The sequence below is a fragment of the Notolepis coatsorum genome (genome assembly GCF_963971535.1).
Source record: "Notolepis coatsorum genome assembly, chromosome: 11".
Taxonomy (NCBI): domain Eukaryota; kingdom Metazoa; phylum Chordata; class Actinopteri; order Aulopiformes; family Paralepididae; genus Notolepis; species Notolepis coatsorum.
Genome location: NC_140175.1, coordinates 785,866 through 802,543, shown reverse-complemented (window position 1 = coordinate 802,543; position 16,678 = coordinate 785,866). Strand labels below are relative to the sequence as shown.

General features: G+C 42.5%; 1 protein-coding gene across 1 annotated transcript in view; it reads right to left on the bottom strand.

Moving 5' to 3' along the window:
• Positions 1-6,758: 6,758 nt before the first annotated feature.
• The window catches only part of LOC311236455 (short-chain specific acyl-CoA dehydrogenase, mitochondrial-like), a gene marked incomplete at both ends in the record, with an annotated part of 46,972 nt that continues 37,052 nt past the window's right edge, over positions 6,759-16,678 (bottom strand). Inside the window, 4 exons of the mRNA XM_084324136.1 lie at positions 6,759-6,911; positions 7,046-7,102; positions 7,545-7,640; positions 8,751-8,888. Of these exons, the coding sequence (XP_084180262.1) occupies positions 6,759-6,911; positions 7,046-7,102; positions 7,545-7,640; positions 8,751-8,888 (444 nt within the window). The remainder of the gene's footprint in view (positions 6,912-7,045; positions 7,103-7,544; positions 7,641-8,750; positions 8,889-16,678) is intronic.

Here is a 16,678-nt window from a genome sequence, read left to right as displayed (position 1 = left end):
GCTCAGAAGAACTGAGTCGAGTGTTTCATTCCTTCATGACTACGGTATGAGATGATGATGATGATGATGATGATGATGATGAATAGTTTATTTTCGGTCTTTGTTTACAGATCAATCAAAAACACACATGTGGACTTAAAATATATATTTTTTTTAAAGAATCAAATGTATTCAAAGTAAGCTCACACACAAAATCCAAACTCATTGACCGAAAAAAGGAATAGGCTGAAGCACATGCTTATTTTTGCCTATCCTTTACAATTCTTAAAAACTAAATATACTTTAATATAAGAGAGAAAAACTTAAAATATGCTGCAAGATATAATATATATATATATATATTTTTTTTAAGAAAAAGAAACAAATATTGTTTTATTCAAAACTGTACTTCTGAATTATTTTATCCTTCAGGGCTTTTTTAAATGTCCCCTGAGAAGTACACAACTTCAACCCGTCACTAAGACTATTCCACAATTTAACTCCCAAAATTGAAACACATCTAGCTTTTACATTAGTTCTTACTTTTTTCCAAGATGTTTGACAAACCCTTTAACGACCTCCTCCTCTAGACCTGGTGACAAACCCTTTAACGACCTCCTCCTCTAGACCTGGTGACTGGTGACAAACCCTTTAACTACCTCCTCCTCTAGACCTGGTGACTGGTGACAAACCCTTTAACTACCTCCTCATCTAGACCTGGTGACTGGTGACAAACCCTTTAACGACCTCCTCCTCTAGACCTGGTGACTGGTGACAAACCCTTTAACTACCTCCTCCTCTAGACCTGGTGACTGGTGACAAACCCTTTAACTACCTCCTCCTCTAGACCTGGTGACTGGTGACAAACCCTTTAACGACCTCCTCCTCTAGACCTGGTGACTGGTGACAAACCCTTTAACGACCTCCTCCTCTAGACCTGGTGACTGGTGACAAACCCTTTAACTACCTCCTCCTCTAGACCTGGTGACTGGTGACAAACCCTTTAACTACCTCCTCCTCTAGACCTGGTGACTGGTGACAAACCCTTTAACGACCTCCTCCTCTAGACCTGGTGACTGGTGACAAACCCTTTAACGACCTCCTCCTCTAGACCTGGTGACTGGTGACAAACCCTTTAACGACCTCCTCCTCTAGACCTGGTGACTGGTGACAAACCCTTTAACTACCTCCTCCTCTAGACCTGGTGACTGGTGACAAACCCTTTAACGACCTCCTCCTCTAGACCTGGTGACTGGTGACAAACCCTTTAACTACCTCCTCCTCTAGACCTGGTGACTGGTGACAAACCCTTTAACGACCTCCTCCTCTAGACCTGGTGACTGGTGACAAACCCTTTAACTACCTCCTCCTCTAGACCTGGTGACTGGTGACAAACCCTTTAACTACCTCCTCCTCTAGACCTGGTGACTGGTGACAAACCCTTTAACTACCTCCTCCTCTAGACCTGGTGACTGGTGACAAACCCTTTAACTACCTCCTCCTCTAGACCTGGTGACTGGTGACAAACCCTTTAACTACCTCCTCCTCTAGACCTGGTGACTGGTGACAAACCCTTTAACTACCTCCTCCTCTAGACCTGGGCCCTCATGCATCAACGTGTTCTACGCACAGATCTGTGCGTAACCCGTGCGTACGATCATTTCTAAGCAAAGAGTGGGATTCATCAATTTCGATTTGAACTTGACTTCGTGCGTACATCTACGCACATTTCAGACCTGGCGTACCTAGCTCCCAGTGGTAGAATATATTATTACAACAAGGAAATGAGCTTCTGTGCATAATAACACTGGATGTTCTGTATGAACCGTAGTTCATTATAGTTCATTGTAAGATAGCAACAGTAGTGTAATTATGGTCAAAACCCTATAAATAGCATTTGGAATAATAGATCTTTCTCTCAGAATGAATGCAGCATGTCATATATGTTACGATGAATTGAAAATGGGGGACCCTGATGTAAACAAGACGAAAGTCTTTCTCTGGTCTGCATCCCCAATTAACAATTGTATGTACTGAGCTGTACTGTACTGTACCCATTCTGCAATCTGTTAATAAACTTTTCAATCAATCAATCAATCAAGCTACGCGGAGCGCAGTCAGTCAGTAGCCTACACCCCGTATATTCCGATGACGCTATATAAACCATGAATGAATGAAAACTTTATTAACAGATTGCAGAATGGGTACAGTACAGTACAGCTCAATACATACAATTGTTAAGGGGATGCAGACCAGAGAAAGACTTTCGTCTTGTTTACATCAGGGTCCCCCATTTTCAATTCATCGTAACATATATGACATGCTGCATTCATTCTGAGAGAAAGATCTATTATTCCAAATGCTATTTATAGGGTTTTGACCATAATTACACTACTGTTGCTATCTTACAATGAACTATAATGAACTACGGTTCATACAGAACATCCAGTGTTATTATGCACAGAAGCTCATTTCCTTGTTGTAATAATATATTCTACCACTGGGAGCTAGGTACGCCAGGTCTGAAATGTGCGTAGATGTACGCACGAAGTCAAGTTCAAATCGAAATTGATGAATCCCACTCTTTGCTTAGAAATGATCGTACGCACGGGTTACGCACAGATCTGTGCGTAGAACACGTTGATGCATGAGGGCCCTGGTGTCGGACGACACTGATCTGATAACCAGGCGATGCAGCAAACAGCTACAAACTGGAACACGTTTCTTATTTTTCTTATTTAAAGTTTTTATTTAAATTCTTTCACAAACGAGACAATACAAACATGACGAGACCAACACAAAATAAATATATATAATAATAATAATAAAAATAATAATAATAATAATAATAATAATAATAATAATAATAATAATAATAATAATAATAATAATAATAATAATAATAATAATAATAATAAGGGGGGTTGCAGCAGAGTGTTACAAAGGTTCAGTAGTACACAAGCGTATTCAAGATATTGATTTAATAATAAAGTTCAGGGACCTTGAAGGCCGTCGGGCCGATCGCTCTCTTGAAGAGACAGAGCAGCCGGTTCCATTGATATCAAGTCCATGAAGTCCTTGGATTAATGTCAACGTGGAGAGGAACTGACTGGTCCTCAAGCAACAAGCGGGCGGTACCACAGTGGAACACGTTTCTGAAATAACTACTTGTAGCAGGAAAAGGTCCTATATTTAAAATGTGTTTAATTTCTGCAATTGTTTTGAATTTTCATTATTCAAACCATTATTTAAACTCAAAAGACAACGGAGGTTCCCTTCATTTACAGACAGTCACGTGGAGTCGAGTGTACACACAGAAACCGGCTAAATAAAATCACAACAAGGCGAGACAACAGTAAGGATAACAATCAATTAAAACACAATACAGCTTGAATGACAACGGTTTGACATCAAGGTTTTAAACTCTGCAACAGAGGGGAGAATCTCAAGCTTTAAGGACTGTTGGAGTTCATTCCATGAGCTAGAGGGGCATCGTAGCAAAATACAGATATGAATATGAAGGTTAATACATTTTACAGCACCTTTCTTCTCCTGTGACTTGGCTGTTCGTGGGTATAGAACACCTTTAAGCAACAGGCAGCCTTGACTAGAACACCTTTAAGCAACAGGCAGCCTTGACTAGAACACCTTTAAGCAACAGGCAGCCTTGACTAGAACACCTTTAAGCAACAGGCAGCCTTGACTAGAACACCTTTAAGCAACAGGCAGCCTTGACTAGAACACCTTTAAGCAACAGGCAGCCTTGACTAGAACACCTTTAAGCAACAGGCAGCCTTGACTAGAACACCTTTAAGCAACAGGCAGCCTTGACTAGAACACCTTTAAGCAACAGGCAGCCTTGACTAGAACACCTTTAAGCAACAGGCAGCCTTGACTAGAACACCTTTAAGCAACAGGCAGCCTTGACTAGAACACCTTTAAGCAACAGGCAGCCTTGACTAGAACACCTTTAAGCAACAGGCAGCCTTGACTAGAACACCTTTAAGCAACAGGCAGCCTTGACTAGAACACCTTTAAGCAACAGGCAGCCTTGACTAGAACACCTTTAAGCAACAGGCAGCCTTGACTAGAACACCTTTAAGCAACAGGCAGCCTTGACTAGAACACATACAGTTGTAAATCTGAATGAGTTCATATGTAATCGGGGAGACGGTGGCTCAGGACGTTAGAGCAGTCATCTGGTAATCCGGAGGTTCCCGGTTCGATTCCCGCTCCTCCCGGGCAGCGTGTCGAAGTGTCCTTGAGCAAGACACTCCCGATGAGCAGGTTGGCACCTTGCATGGTCGCCTCCGCCGCCGTCGGTGTGTGAATGTGTGAGTGAACGGGTACAAATGTGAGGAACAAGTTGTAACGCGCTTTGGATAAAAGCTGTTATATAAATGCAACATTTACCATTTAAATGCTGCCAGGGATGCTGCATCTGAATAACCCTTTAATAATACTTTAATTAGGAGTTTTATCCACCTAATTAAAGTATTTGAATTAGTCCCAACCCATTTAGAGAGCTAAAAAAGTCCCTATTGTTACCTGAAGCCTTGGTGCTGGAGGCCTCAACGATCAAAGCTATTAGAACTAACAGGTTATGTGTGCTGGCGCGATGCCAAATAGCTCTATTGCGGCCAGTTTCCTTTGTGCTTTGATGAAATCCCTGCTTTGGCAGCAGTAATAATTATTAGTTGTGCTCTTTGGAGGAACTTGCAACAATGACCCCATCTAGTGGACAAGATGAGTACTCCAACTGCTGGGGTCTGAGTTTCAAACCCTGTGCAAATATGCTTATATCTGAATGTAGATAGACTTGCGGTGTGATTAAAATGTTTTGATGTCTAACCCTTTCACTGCCACACTACAGAAGGTTAACCCTTTACTATCACACTATAAAAACATTTCTTTTTAACAAGGCTTTTGCCTGAATTTTTGTTTAACTTTTATTTTTACTTCTATTCATTTTTTCCATTATTTTAATCTATTTTATTTTTATGTTCTTCCATTTTATTAGTCGTTTTATTCATTTTAATTGTTTTATTCATTTAACTTTTTGTCTTTATCTCCTGTAGCACAATTTTTACAAATGTAAAGTGCAGTACAAATTGAATTTATTATTATTACTACCGACGGTAGAGGTTGCCGTTTGACAGTATTACAGATTCTACCTGTAAGATTAAGGTTTATCTCGTTATTGGATCTACATACAACTATTACACTCTGTACTATTACTACATATAGTAATATATATACTGTACTATTACTATATGACCATTGGGTCTCATTCTCCAACGGACTTGAGACAACATATTTGCTCTTAGGGCCATTTAAGACATCTTAGATTTTGGGATTCCCCAACCGTGCCTGATGATTGAAAATAATAATTATTTAATGCCTTCTGTGGCATTTGTATTTCTTATTTGTTAAATATCTGTTTTATTGATTAATCTATACATTTGAAAGAATGCAGGTTATAGCTATAGAAAAAACGAAAAATGTCTTTGTTTGTACATTTAGTCATTTAGTTGAACGCTTTTATCCAAAGCGACTTACAAGTTCTGTACGACGAGTCGGCAGGAAGGAAGGACGGGTCCAACTCTGGCAGCTGGGTAACAACAGCTGAAACCTGGGCTGTATGATGCCAATACATTTTAATCTAATCTTTAGATTGAAGCTTTAGTTGGTCTTTAGTTGCTGAATGATTTCTGAATATGAAAGAGAAACAGAGTGAGACCAATGCGTTTTATTATAATTTTGGCACCATAACTTATGATAGAATATGTACAGTAGAGGGCTGTGTAGCCGCCATAGAGAGAAGAGTCTCGGTAAATCAATGTGATCAATTTGAAAGTGAGTGCAACACTGCTGGCTCGACACCAAACTCCCTCATCACAGAAGAACCAACATGAAATAATAAAAACAAAAAGAAAAACAGATTAGTGACCATCGTGAACGACAAAGTGACTCACACAATAAAGTTAACCCTTTCACTACCACAGGGTTAACCCTTTCACTGCGACAATACAGAAGGTTTACCCGTTCACTGACACAACAACAAAGGGTTAACCCTTTCACAACCACACTACAGAAGGTTAGTGTGGTAGTGAAAAGGGTTAAAGTTCCCTATATCCCTATAAACATTCTGCGTGTTGTCTATGTACATTCTGAAGACGGGACAGGTTATGAAACCAATGGAGGCCGTTTATCTTTTGATTTAGCAACAACACTGCCCTCTGGTGGCAGCAGGCCTCCTCTCCCATCGTTATCTGCAGTATAACTGCTTAGGAAACTCAAACTGGACTCAAAAAAAGACAATCAAAGAGGCTGGAGAGATGTTTCACGTTCAGTGTCTCGTACAGATGGAGGCTGGGTGACTGACACGTGGGGTGGATACAGACCAACAGGCTCATAACTGGACTTAACCCTTTCACTGCCGCACCACCAAGCGGTTAACCCTTTCACTGCGACAACACACACAGAAGGTTAACCCTTTCACTGCCGCACGACAGCGGGTTAACACTTTCACTGCCACACTACAGAAGGTTAACCCTTTACTATCACACTACCTTATTATCGTCGGTAGTGTGATAGTAAAGGGTTAACCTTCTGCAGTGTGGCAGTGAAAGGGTTAATGAAGCACCGCGGGGTCCCTGCAGGTCTGCTGGTACCGGGTCCTGGGCCCCCCGGTGCCGTCTGGAACACAGGCCCGTTGGTACTGGTGAGGCGGGCCGTCAGACGCTGGCTCTCTGATGAGCCGAGTGCTAGTTCCGGGTCTATCGTTGGTATTCCTTTAGCAGTTGACCAGCGATGACCAGTCTCTGGATCTCACTGGTGCCCTCGTAGATCTCCGTGATGCGGGCGTCGCGGTAGTACCTCTCCGCGGGCATGTCCGTCACATAACCCATCCCCCCCAAAACTTGGATCGCCTTTTTTTTTGGTTCCACAGTGAAAGGGGCCGGGGGGGGGGGGGCCGGGGGACACAAACAAAGGAGAGTGGAGTGAATATAGGTATGTATTTTATTTTTTTTAGAGGGGAAATTAACTCTGTGTAGTTCCTTACCTGATGTGCGCAATATGTGGCGGCCTCAGACGCTGCCAGCTTGGCCATCGCCGCTTCCTGTAGGAAAGGAAGGAAGGAGAATGGTAAGAACTAGGGATGTCCGATATTGGCTTTTTTACCGATACCGATATACCGATATTGTCCAACTCTTAATTTCCGATAGCGATATCAACCGATACCGATATATGCAGGGCCCCCCCCCCCCCCCCAAAAAACTTAATAATTTCAGGTAATTAACATTACATACAGTATCTCTTGTCGTGGAATTAACACAACATTATGCATACTTTGACAATAAATAAAATAATAATTTGTTCTTACTTGCTTGCCTGGGTAAATAAAGGTTCAATAAAACCGATACCGATATTTTCCGATATCACATATCGGCCGATAATATCGGACATCCCTAGTAAGAACGGTTGTAAGGAAACGTCATGCTAACGCCATGCTAACGTCACGCTAACGCCACGCTACAGAATGTCTTTGCATGACCGTGTACCTTAGTGAAGGCCTTCTTGGCGTCTCGTAGGAGGGCAGCCTTCCAGGTGAGGAGACGAGCACCTTCGACCGCCAGAGCCATGTCGGCCAGTTTAAACTAAAAGAGAACACAATTATGAGAATATTAAATTGATTAGCAGCTGCACACGCTCCAATGCAATCATATTATAGATATTAAGAAATGTGTAAATGTATAGATAGATAAGCTTGTATTTCTCAAATTCAGTAATGAAGAAGTGACTTGACCCTTAAGTGTCCCAAGGATTACATTACGTTATAATTCCACATCCCTGTGTGGTTTTACGGTACGGTTTTTCTGGTCAGAAGTAAAGAGAATGTACCTGAATGGCCTGCATCTTGTTTTTCTGGTCAGAAGTGAAGAGAATGTACCTGAATGGCCTGCATCTTGTTTTCTGGTCAGAAGTGAAGAGAATGTACCTGAATGGCCTGCATCTTGTTTTCTGGTCAGAAGTGAAGAGAATGTACCTGAATGGCCTGCATCTTGTTTTCTGGTCAGAACTAAAGAGAATGTACCTGAATGGCCTGCATCTTGTTTTCTGGTCAGAAGTAAAGAGAATGTACCTGAATGGCCTGCATCTTGTTTTTCTGGTCAGAAGTAAAGAGAATGTACCTGAATGGCCTGCATCTTGTTTTCTGGTCAGAACTAAAGAGAATGTACCTGAATGGCCTGCATCTTGTTTTCTGGTCAGAAGTGAAGAGAATGTACCTGAATGGCCTGCATCTTGTTTTCTGGTCAGAAGTACAGAGAATGTACCTGAATGGCCTGCATCTTGTTTTCTGGTCAGAAGTGAAGAGAATGTACCTGAATGGCCTGCATCTTGTTTTCTGGTCAGAAGTGAAGAGAATGTACCTGAATGGCCTGCATCTTGTTTTCTGGTCAGAAGTGAAGAGAATGTACCTGAATGGCCTGCATCTTGTTTTCTGGTCAGAAGTAAAGAGAATGTACCTGAATGGCCTGCATCTTGTTTTCTGGTCAGAAGTAAAGAGAATGTACCTGAATGGCCTGCATCTTGTTTTCTGGTCAGAAGTACAGAGAATGTACCTGAATGGCCTGCATCTTGTTTTCTGGTCAGAACTAAAGAGAATGTACCTGAATGGCCTGCATCTTGTTTTCTGGTCAGAAGTAAAGAGAATGTACCTGAATGGCCTGCATCTTGTTTTCTGGTCAGAACTAAAGAGAATGTACCTGAATGGCCTGCATCTTGCCAATGGGCGCTCCGAATGCGGTGCGTTTGTTTGCGTAGTCCGCGGCGCAGTCCAGCGCAGCCTGAGCGATGCCGAGCGCCTGCGACGCGATGCCGATACGCCCACTGTCCAGCGTCGCCTGCATGAGAGAGAAGACACATATATTTTTTTTAATTCATTTGTTAATTAATACCCTGGTTACAGTACAGCAACCAAATTAAACTGTATCAAGTCAACTGACAATGTGAATAGTATGAAAAAAAAAATAAAAAAAAAATTCAAAAAATAAAAAAAATTCTCCTGCGAAATAAGCTGCGACACGTTTTGACCTGCACCTGTTAGGTGTTAATGAAGTCTGGGTAGCTGTGGTGGAGAAGATAAAGGGAAGCATATACATTTGTAATTTTCTGTTGTTAAATGAAATAGTGGATGTATAGTCCAAGTGGGGGTCCTGAGGGGGGGGGGGGGGGGGAGGAAAGGGGAAGGAAAGAGCGAGCAAGAGCGAGCAAGAGCCCATGTATTGTATTTATTATTTTTATGTCTTTTAATCTACATTCATTCTGATTTAATTACTGGACTGTCATTATTGTATTATTATTTCTGTTATTGTCCTGTGATTTATCATTGATTATTACTGTTACTGTATTGTTTGTCTAGTTTCATGTTAAAAAAAAGGGAAAATAAAAAAATCGGAATCGAGAATCGGAATCGTTCAAATCCAAACGAAGCCCAGCCCTACAAGAGAAGACATCTCATACAACACTATCCAGGGTTCTAACAATAATAATATAACTATAGTTTGTCGTTTAAATATCTTGGCCTGTGGCTCGACGAGAAATGTACATTTAAGTTCCATGTGGACAATCTTGCCACTAAACTGCGACAGAAAATGTGCTTCCTGTACAGAAACGGATCCAATTTTCCTCTATTTAGTAGAAAAAGAATAGTTGAATCAGTCTTCTTATCAGTTTTGGATTATGGTGATGTAATTTATGGGCATGCTGCGGCATCAACTCTTAAACCTCTGGATTCTGCATATCACTCAGCTCTCAGATGTATAACTGGTGACAGATATGATACTCACCGTTGTGTCCTGTATGACAGGGTGGGTTGGCCTGCTCTTGCAGAAAGGCGCAACAAACACTGGTATTTATTTATATTTAAAGCCCTTATTGGTAAACAACCTGTTCATATCTCTTCACTGGAATATTGGAACCTATTCAACTCGATCGAATGACTGGATGGTTCTTAGGGTTCCTCAAGTTTGTTCTGATCTAGGGAAGTCAGCTTTTTCCTTTTGAACGGAATTCATTCAACCTTTATTTTGAAACGCACAGAGGTTTCATTCATTTTCAGTGATGACAAGATTACATAAAAGTCTGCAGTGCTTTTACTAACTAACTAACAGGAGATCGCTAACCCGAATCTTTGAACGCATCCGAGTCTGTGAGAGTCAGCGGTCTTATATTTATTGGTAAAGAATTTGTACTACAACCCATACCTCATTACACCTTACTGTAAATTGTACCTAAATTGTACCTCATCCCATTTCTGCTTTGCACTGTATAGTATATTGTATATTATTATATTGTATAGTATATTGTATGGTAACTCAGTTACTTCTACTCTGCATTGAACATTGTATATCAAGTTTTTCAAGTTTCTTTAATAGTTGTCATACAGAAGTACAGAATACTTTCATACAAAATGCTTCTTACTGTTACGCTCCAGAGACTGTGCTAGACAAGATAGTATCAAATAACATAGTATAGCATGTAATTTAGAAGAAGAAAATGAGGTCACAGTGTTCGGTATAGACATATGTACAATGTTCTGAGTTACCATATAATATACAATACTATGCAGTGTACTAATGTACAGTACTATCTAGTGCAAAGCAGAAATGGGATGAGGTACAATTTAGGTACAATTTACAGTAAGGTGTACGAGTTGTAGTGCAATCCTTCATCAATAAATATAAAGTGTGGGGAGTGGGTGCTACAGTGTGTTTGTTTAAAGTGGGTGTGTGCTATAAAGTGTGTGGAGTGGGTGCTACAGTGTGTTTGTTTAAAGTGAGTGTGTGCGTGTGGATGTGTGTGCTATGTGCGTTTGGTGGTTGTTGTTGTGTAGTGTTCATTCATTGTTCGTTTAGCAGCCTGATGGCCTGGGGATAGAAGCTTCTTCTGAGTCTTTCTGTGCTCGCCTTGAGACTCCGGTATCGCTTGCCTGACCGCAGCAGTTCAAAGAGGCAGTTGTTCGGGTGACTGGAGTCTTTAATGATTCTCTTAGCCTTGCCCTTGCAACGCTTGTTGTAAATGTTCTGGAGGGTGGGGAGCCCCCCTCCAATTGTGCGTTCGGCTGAACGTGTCACTCTTTGTAGTCTGCTTCGGTCTTGTGCAGTGCTATTCCCAAACCAGGAGGTGATGTTGCCGGTCAAGATGCTCTCTATTGTACATGAGTAGAAGTTCTTAAGGATCTTCTGACTGACTTGGAACTTCCTTAGGCGCCTGAGGAAGTAGAGGCGTTGTCGTGCCTTCTTCACAACACTGTCAATGTGTGTGGTCCATGTCAAGTCCTCGGATATGTAGGCTCCGAGGTACTTAAAGCTGTTGACTCTCTCAACCGGTGCCCCGTCGATGCTGAGGGGGCTGTAGTCCTTGACCCCCGACCTCCTGAAGTCCACAATCATCTCCTTTGTTTTGCTGACGTTCAGGGAGAGGCTGTTTTCCTGGCACCATCCCGCCAGGACCTTGACCTCTTCCAGGTAGGCCCTCTCGTCGTTGGCAGAGATCAGGCCCACCACCACTGTGTCGTCAGCAAATTTGATGATTGTATTGCTACTCCGCTGAGCCACACAGTCGTGTGTGTACAGGGAGTAGAGGAGGGGACTCAGAACACAGCCCTGGGGGGCCCCTATGTTGAGGGTGATGGATGAGGAGGTGCAGTTGCCTGCTCTCACCACCTGGGGTCTGCCAGTCAGGAAGTCCAAGACCCACTGGCAGAGGTCATAGTTCAAGCCCAGGTCCCTGAGCTTGGCTATGAGTATGGAGGGGACTATGGTATTGAATGCCGAGCTGTAGTCGATGAATAGCATTCTCACATAGTTCCCCTGCCTCTTTTCCAGGTGTGATGCTGCTGTGTGCAGCACATGGGCTATGGCGTCCTCCGTGGACCTGTTGGGGCGGTATGCAAATTGCAGGGGGTCCATGTTGATGGGGAGGGAGGAGCAGATGTAGCCCTTTACTAGCTTCTCAAAGCACTTCATGGCTATGGAGGTGAGAGCTACAGGGCGGTAGTCGTTGAGGCAAGCAGGCTTGGATTTTTTGGGTACAGGGATAATAGTGGACTTCTTCAGGCAGGTGGGGATGACAGCCTGTTCTAAGGACAGGTTAAATATGTCAGTGAATACTGGGGCCAGTTGGTCGGCACAGACTTTTAGGACGCGGCCGGGGATGCCGTCCGGACCTGCTGCCTTCCTGATATTCACTTTTTTAAAGGTCCGCCTCACCTCATGCTCTGTTACCCTGAACACTGTGCCTCCATCAGCAGCCGACCCCCCCCCCCCCCCATTGCCGTGGCTTGTGAGCTGGTGTTGTTATTACCAGCATCAAACCTCGCATAGAAGGTATTGAGGTCATTTGCTAAGGAGATGTCACTGTTCAGTTTGAGGGAGGCGCCTTTGTAGTCTGTCATCGTTTTGAGCCCCTGCCACATAGCTCTAGAGTCAGCTTGTTCAAACTGGAGTTCAATTTTATCCCTGTAGCGCCGTTTGGCCTCTGACACTGTCCTCCTTACGTTGTATCGCGCCACCTTGTGGTCATTCATGTTGCCTGCCACTAGGCCGTCGTTGTATGCTTTGGTGCGCTCTCTCAGAGCTTCACGGACGGATTTGTCTACCCAGGGTTTTTGATTTGGGTAAACTCTCATTTTGGTAGTGGGGATTGTTTCTTCCACCCTAGTACAAACATAGTCCAGCACTGTTTCCGTGTAGACATTAATGTTATCTGTGTCGCGGAACACATTCCAGTCTGTGCAGTGAAACACAGACCGGAGCGTCTCCTCTGACGTCAAATCCCATTTCTGCACCTCTCGCGAGACTACAGGAGTACTTTTGATTCTCTGTTTGTACTTTGGTGAAAGAAAGATTGACGCGTGATCTGATTTACCAAAGCCACTATCAGAATGAGCCTTGTAGCCACCTTTAAATTGCGTGTAACAGTGATCTAGGATGTTACCGCCTCTGGTGTTGCAAGTCACATGCTGATAGAAGTCAGGTAATACCTTTCTCAGATTGGCGCTATTGAAATCGCCCAGCACCAAAATGGCGGCGTTAACGTTCGTCGCTTGTATTCTATTTACCTCGTCGTGGAGTCTGGAGAGCGCGGCGTTGTTGCTGGCTTGCGGTGGAATATACACTCCTACAAGGATGATCGCCGTTAACTCCCTCGGGAGGAAGAAAGGACGGCACTTGATGGTTATATACTCCAGGGCCCTCATTCATCAACGTGTTCTACGCACAGATCTGTGCTTACCCTGTGCGTACGATCATTTCTAAGCAAAGAGTGGGATTCATCAATTTCAACTTGAACTTCACTTCGTGCTTATATTTAAGCACAGCTCGGAGCACACTTAGCTGACGCCCAGTGGTAGAATATATTATTACAACAAGGAAATGAGCTTCTGTGCATAATAACACTGGCATGTTCTGTACGAACCGTAGTTCATTATAGTTCATTGTAAAATAGCAACAGTAGTGTAATTATGGTCAAAACCCTATAAATAGCATTTGGAATAATAGATATTTCTCTCAGAATGAATGCAGCATGGTTTATATAGCGTTATCGGAATATACGGGGTGTAGGCTACTGACTGACTGCGCTCCGCGTAGCTTGATTGATTGATTGATTGAAAAGTTTATTAACAGATTGCAGAATGGGTACAGTACAGTACAGCTCAGTACATACAATTGTTAATTGGGGATGCAGACCAACTTTCGTCTTGTTTACATCAGGGTCCCCCATTTTCAATTCATCATAAATCATAAAGCTCAACTCGTTATTATTTTGCGCACAGACCGCCGAAACACGGGAACGTTTTGATTATATTTAAAAGGCTTTACGTTAAACGAAACAAGTGGAATTTCGAAGCTGTAAGCAGAATAAGTCATATGAATATAGTGTTCTTCCCCCTTTTTACTGTATAAGAAAGAATAGAAAACGCATTGGCATTGCAATGACACCATGCAGATAGTGGACAGACTATATGATGGGATTCAAGTTTGCGTTTTTGTTGCTCATAGGCATGCTGTCAGAGTATGATATCTTAATCAAACATTCTAGAACATTTGTCGTCACAGATCATGTCCTAATAGAACATAGGCTATGGCATGGATCGTGATATTGTGTGGACTGTTATTATTACTGTACACCGGTACCACCCATTGTGACAACAGCCTTGTGAGTCCCGCACACAAACATGATGGAATTCAAGTTCATGTATTGAAAGGGAGGCTACATCATACATGCAGTGAGATTCATTGTTCTATATGCTCTCGTATTATATTGTTTATATAGGCTACCCAATACTGACATCAAAATAGATTGTAGTATGCCTCTAGAAATCATATGCAGCAGGTAGAAAATTGACGGGAGATCCATCGCGATTTGGAATAAAATTGAGGAGAACTTTAATCCCTGTGTATTAATCCCTGTGTATTAATCAAACAACACGGGAAAAGGCAGTCATATTCCAGCGCGGTCTTTATTAGCCGACAACAAAATAGATGCCTCTAAAAATCATATAGCCAATCGAACACAACTAATAAAGGCATTCATATTACAGCACGGTTATAATGACACACAACCAACGCCAAACAGTGGTCAACGAACGGTCTTTATTAGTATTTTGAGCTGTCCAGGCAGAATTGCAGCAATGGTCTTAGGGAGCCGTTGATATCTGACATCACCGTTTACAAATCCGCCTTTTATTTATCCCATAATACGCGATAGTGTCTTCTTGGTTCGACAGCAGTGAACAATCTTCGTGGAGTTTCTCAGAGTCCCGCTCGGGTCAGTCCATTATTTATTTCACATCCCATGGGGGGTGTTTCCTCATTTTCATGACCATATATGGATAATCATGCACGAGCATTGACGGTAGAACAAAGTGGTATTCATCAACACGGAGCAGCATAGAGCCTGCGTACGCACCGTGTGATGAATCCCGACTTCCCTGTGCGTACACTGGTTCTACATTCCGTGCTTACGTGTGGAAATAGAAATGTTCTACGCACACTATTGATGAATGAGGGCCCAGGTCTGGGCAGCAGTGGTTGGATAATTCCTTCACGTTAGTTGGATCGCTCCAATTTTTGTTAAACATGAAGGCAATACCTCCTCCACGTTGTTTACCGGACTCTGCTGTCCGATCCTTGCGATGGATAAAGAAGTGATCGGCTGGTTGTATTGCGTGGTCTGGAACCTCCGGCGTGAGCCACGTTTCGGTGAAGCAGAGAACGTTGCAGTCCCTAACGTCTCTTTGGTATTGAATCCTTGCTCGGATGTCATCCAGTTTATTGTCAATTGATTGTACATTGGCTAGCAATATACTGGGCAATGGTGTTCGGTGGCGTCTGGATCTCAGCCTGTTACGGATCCCAGCTCTCTTCCCACGCCGTCTGGTTCCTCTGTTCCTGGGATCAAGGAACAAAGGATCTGGTCCTAATCTCCGGAGAATCTCTTCAGGCCATTTTTGCGGTTCGGAAAGCTGGTCCAGTGAGTAATCCAGTTGGTAAGTTTCCCAAGTTAATAGTGTTTATTATTAAGAGTCAGATAGTCCTAACAGTGTTTATTATTAAGAGTCAGACAGTCCTAACAGTGTTTATTATTAAGAGTCAGATAGTCCTAACAGTGTTTATTATTAAGAGTCAGACAGTCCTAACAGTGTTTATTATTAAGAGTCAGATAGTCCTAACAGTGTTTATTATTAAGAGTCAGATAGTCCTAATAGTGTTTATTATTAAGAGTCAGATAGTCCTAACAGTGTTTATTATTAAGAGTCAGACAGTCCTAACAGTGTTTATTATTAAGAGTCAGATAGTCCTAACAGTGTTTATTATTAAGAGTCAGACAGTCCTAACAGTGTTTATTATTAAGAGTCAGATAGTCCTAACAGTGTTTATTATTAAGAGTCAGATAGTCCTAACAGTGTTTATTATTAAGAGCCAGACAGTCCTAACAGTGTTTATTATTAAGAGTCAGATAGTCCTAACAGTGTTTATTATTAAGAGTCACGGTTGTGGAGCCTGATGGCTACTGGCAGGAAGGACTGGCTGAGGCGGTTTGTGGTGTGTTGTGGGGGGTTATTTTATTTATTTGTTTATTTGAAATCTTTATTTCGATGTAAATAAATACAAACTAAATAAATAACTAAACAAAAGCAAAACATAACTCAATTTACATGTTTGGAAAAAAAGTAGGAAGAAGTATACACTTATTTAATCCTACCCCTTTTCCACTACTCAAATGAGTGTACTAATTTAAAACATTTTTTTTTTTTTATCTACTTTTTCTCCCCATTTTTCTATTTTTCTCCCGTCCCCAATTTTGTATTGTCCAATTCTACCCTCCCCTGTCTCGAAAGTTGCTAGACCATGCCTCCCACAAGCCGGCTGCAATGTGGACAAAGCCTTGCATCACGTGTCCCCTCCGGTACTCGAGGAGGCAGCCGTCGCATCTTTTCACCTGCACAGCGTGACCTCTCAGCGGCGGAGGTCTGCGTGGGAGGGACACATCGCCCTCGTCGCTTCCTGATTCTACTGCGCAGGCGCACCAACCGACCTGTAAAAGTCGCTGTCCACAACGTCCGATCCCCACCCATCAGCTTCCCACCCCTAACACTGCCAATTGTATTAGTATGAACGACCAGCCA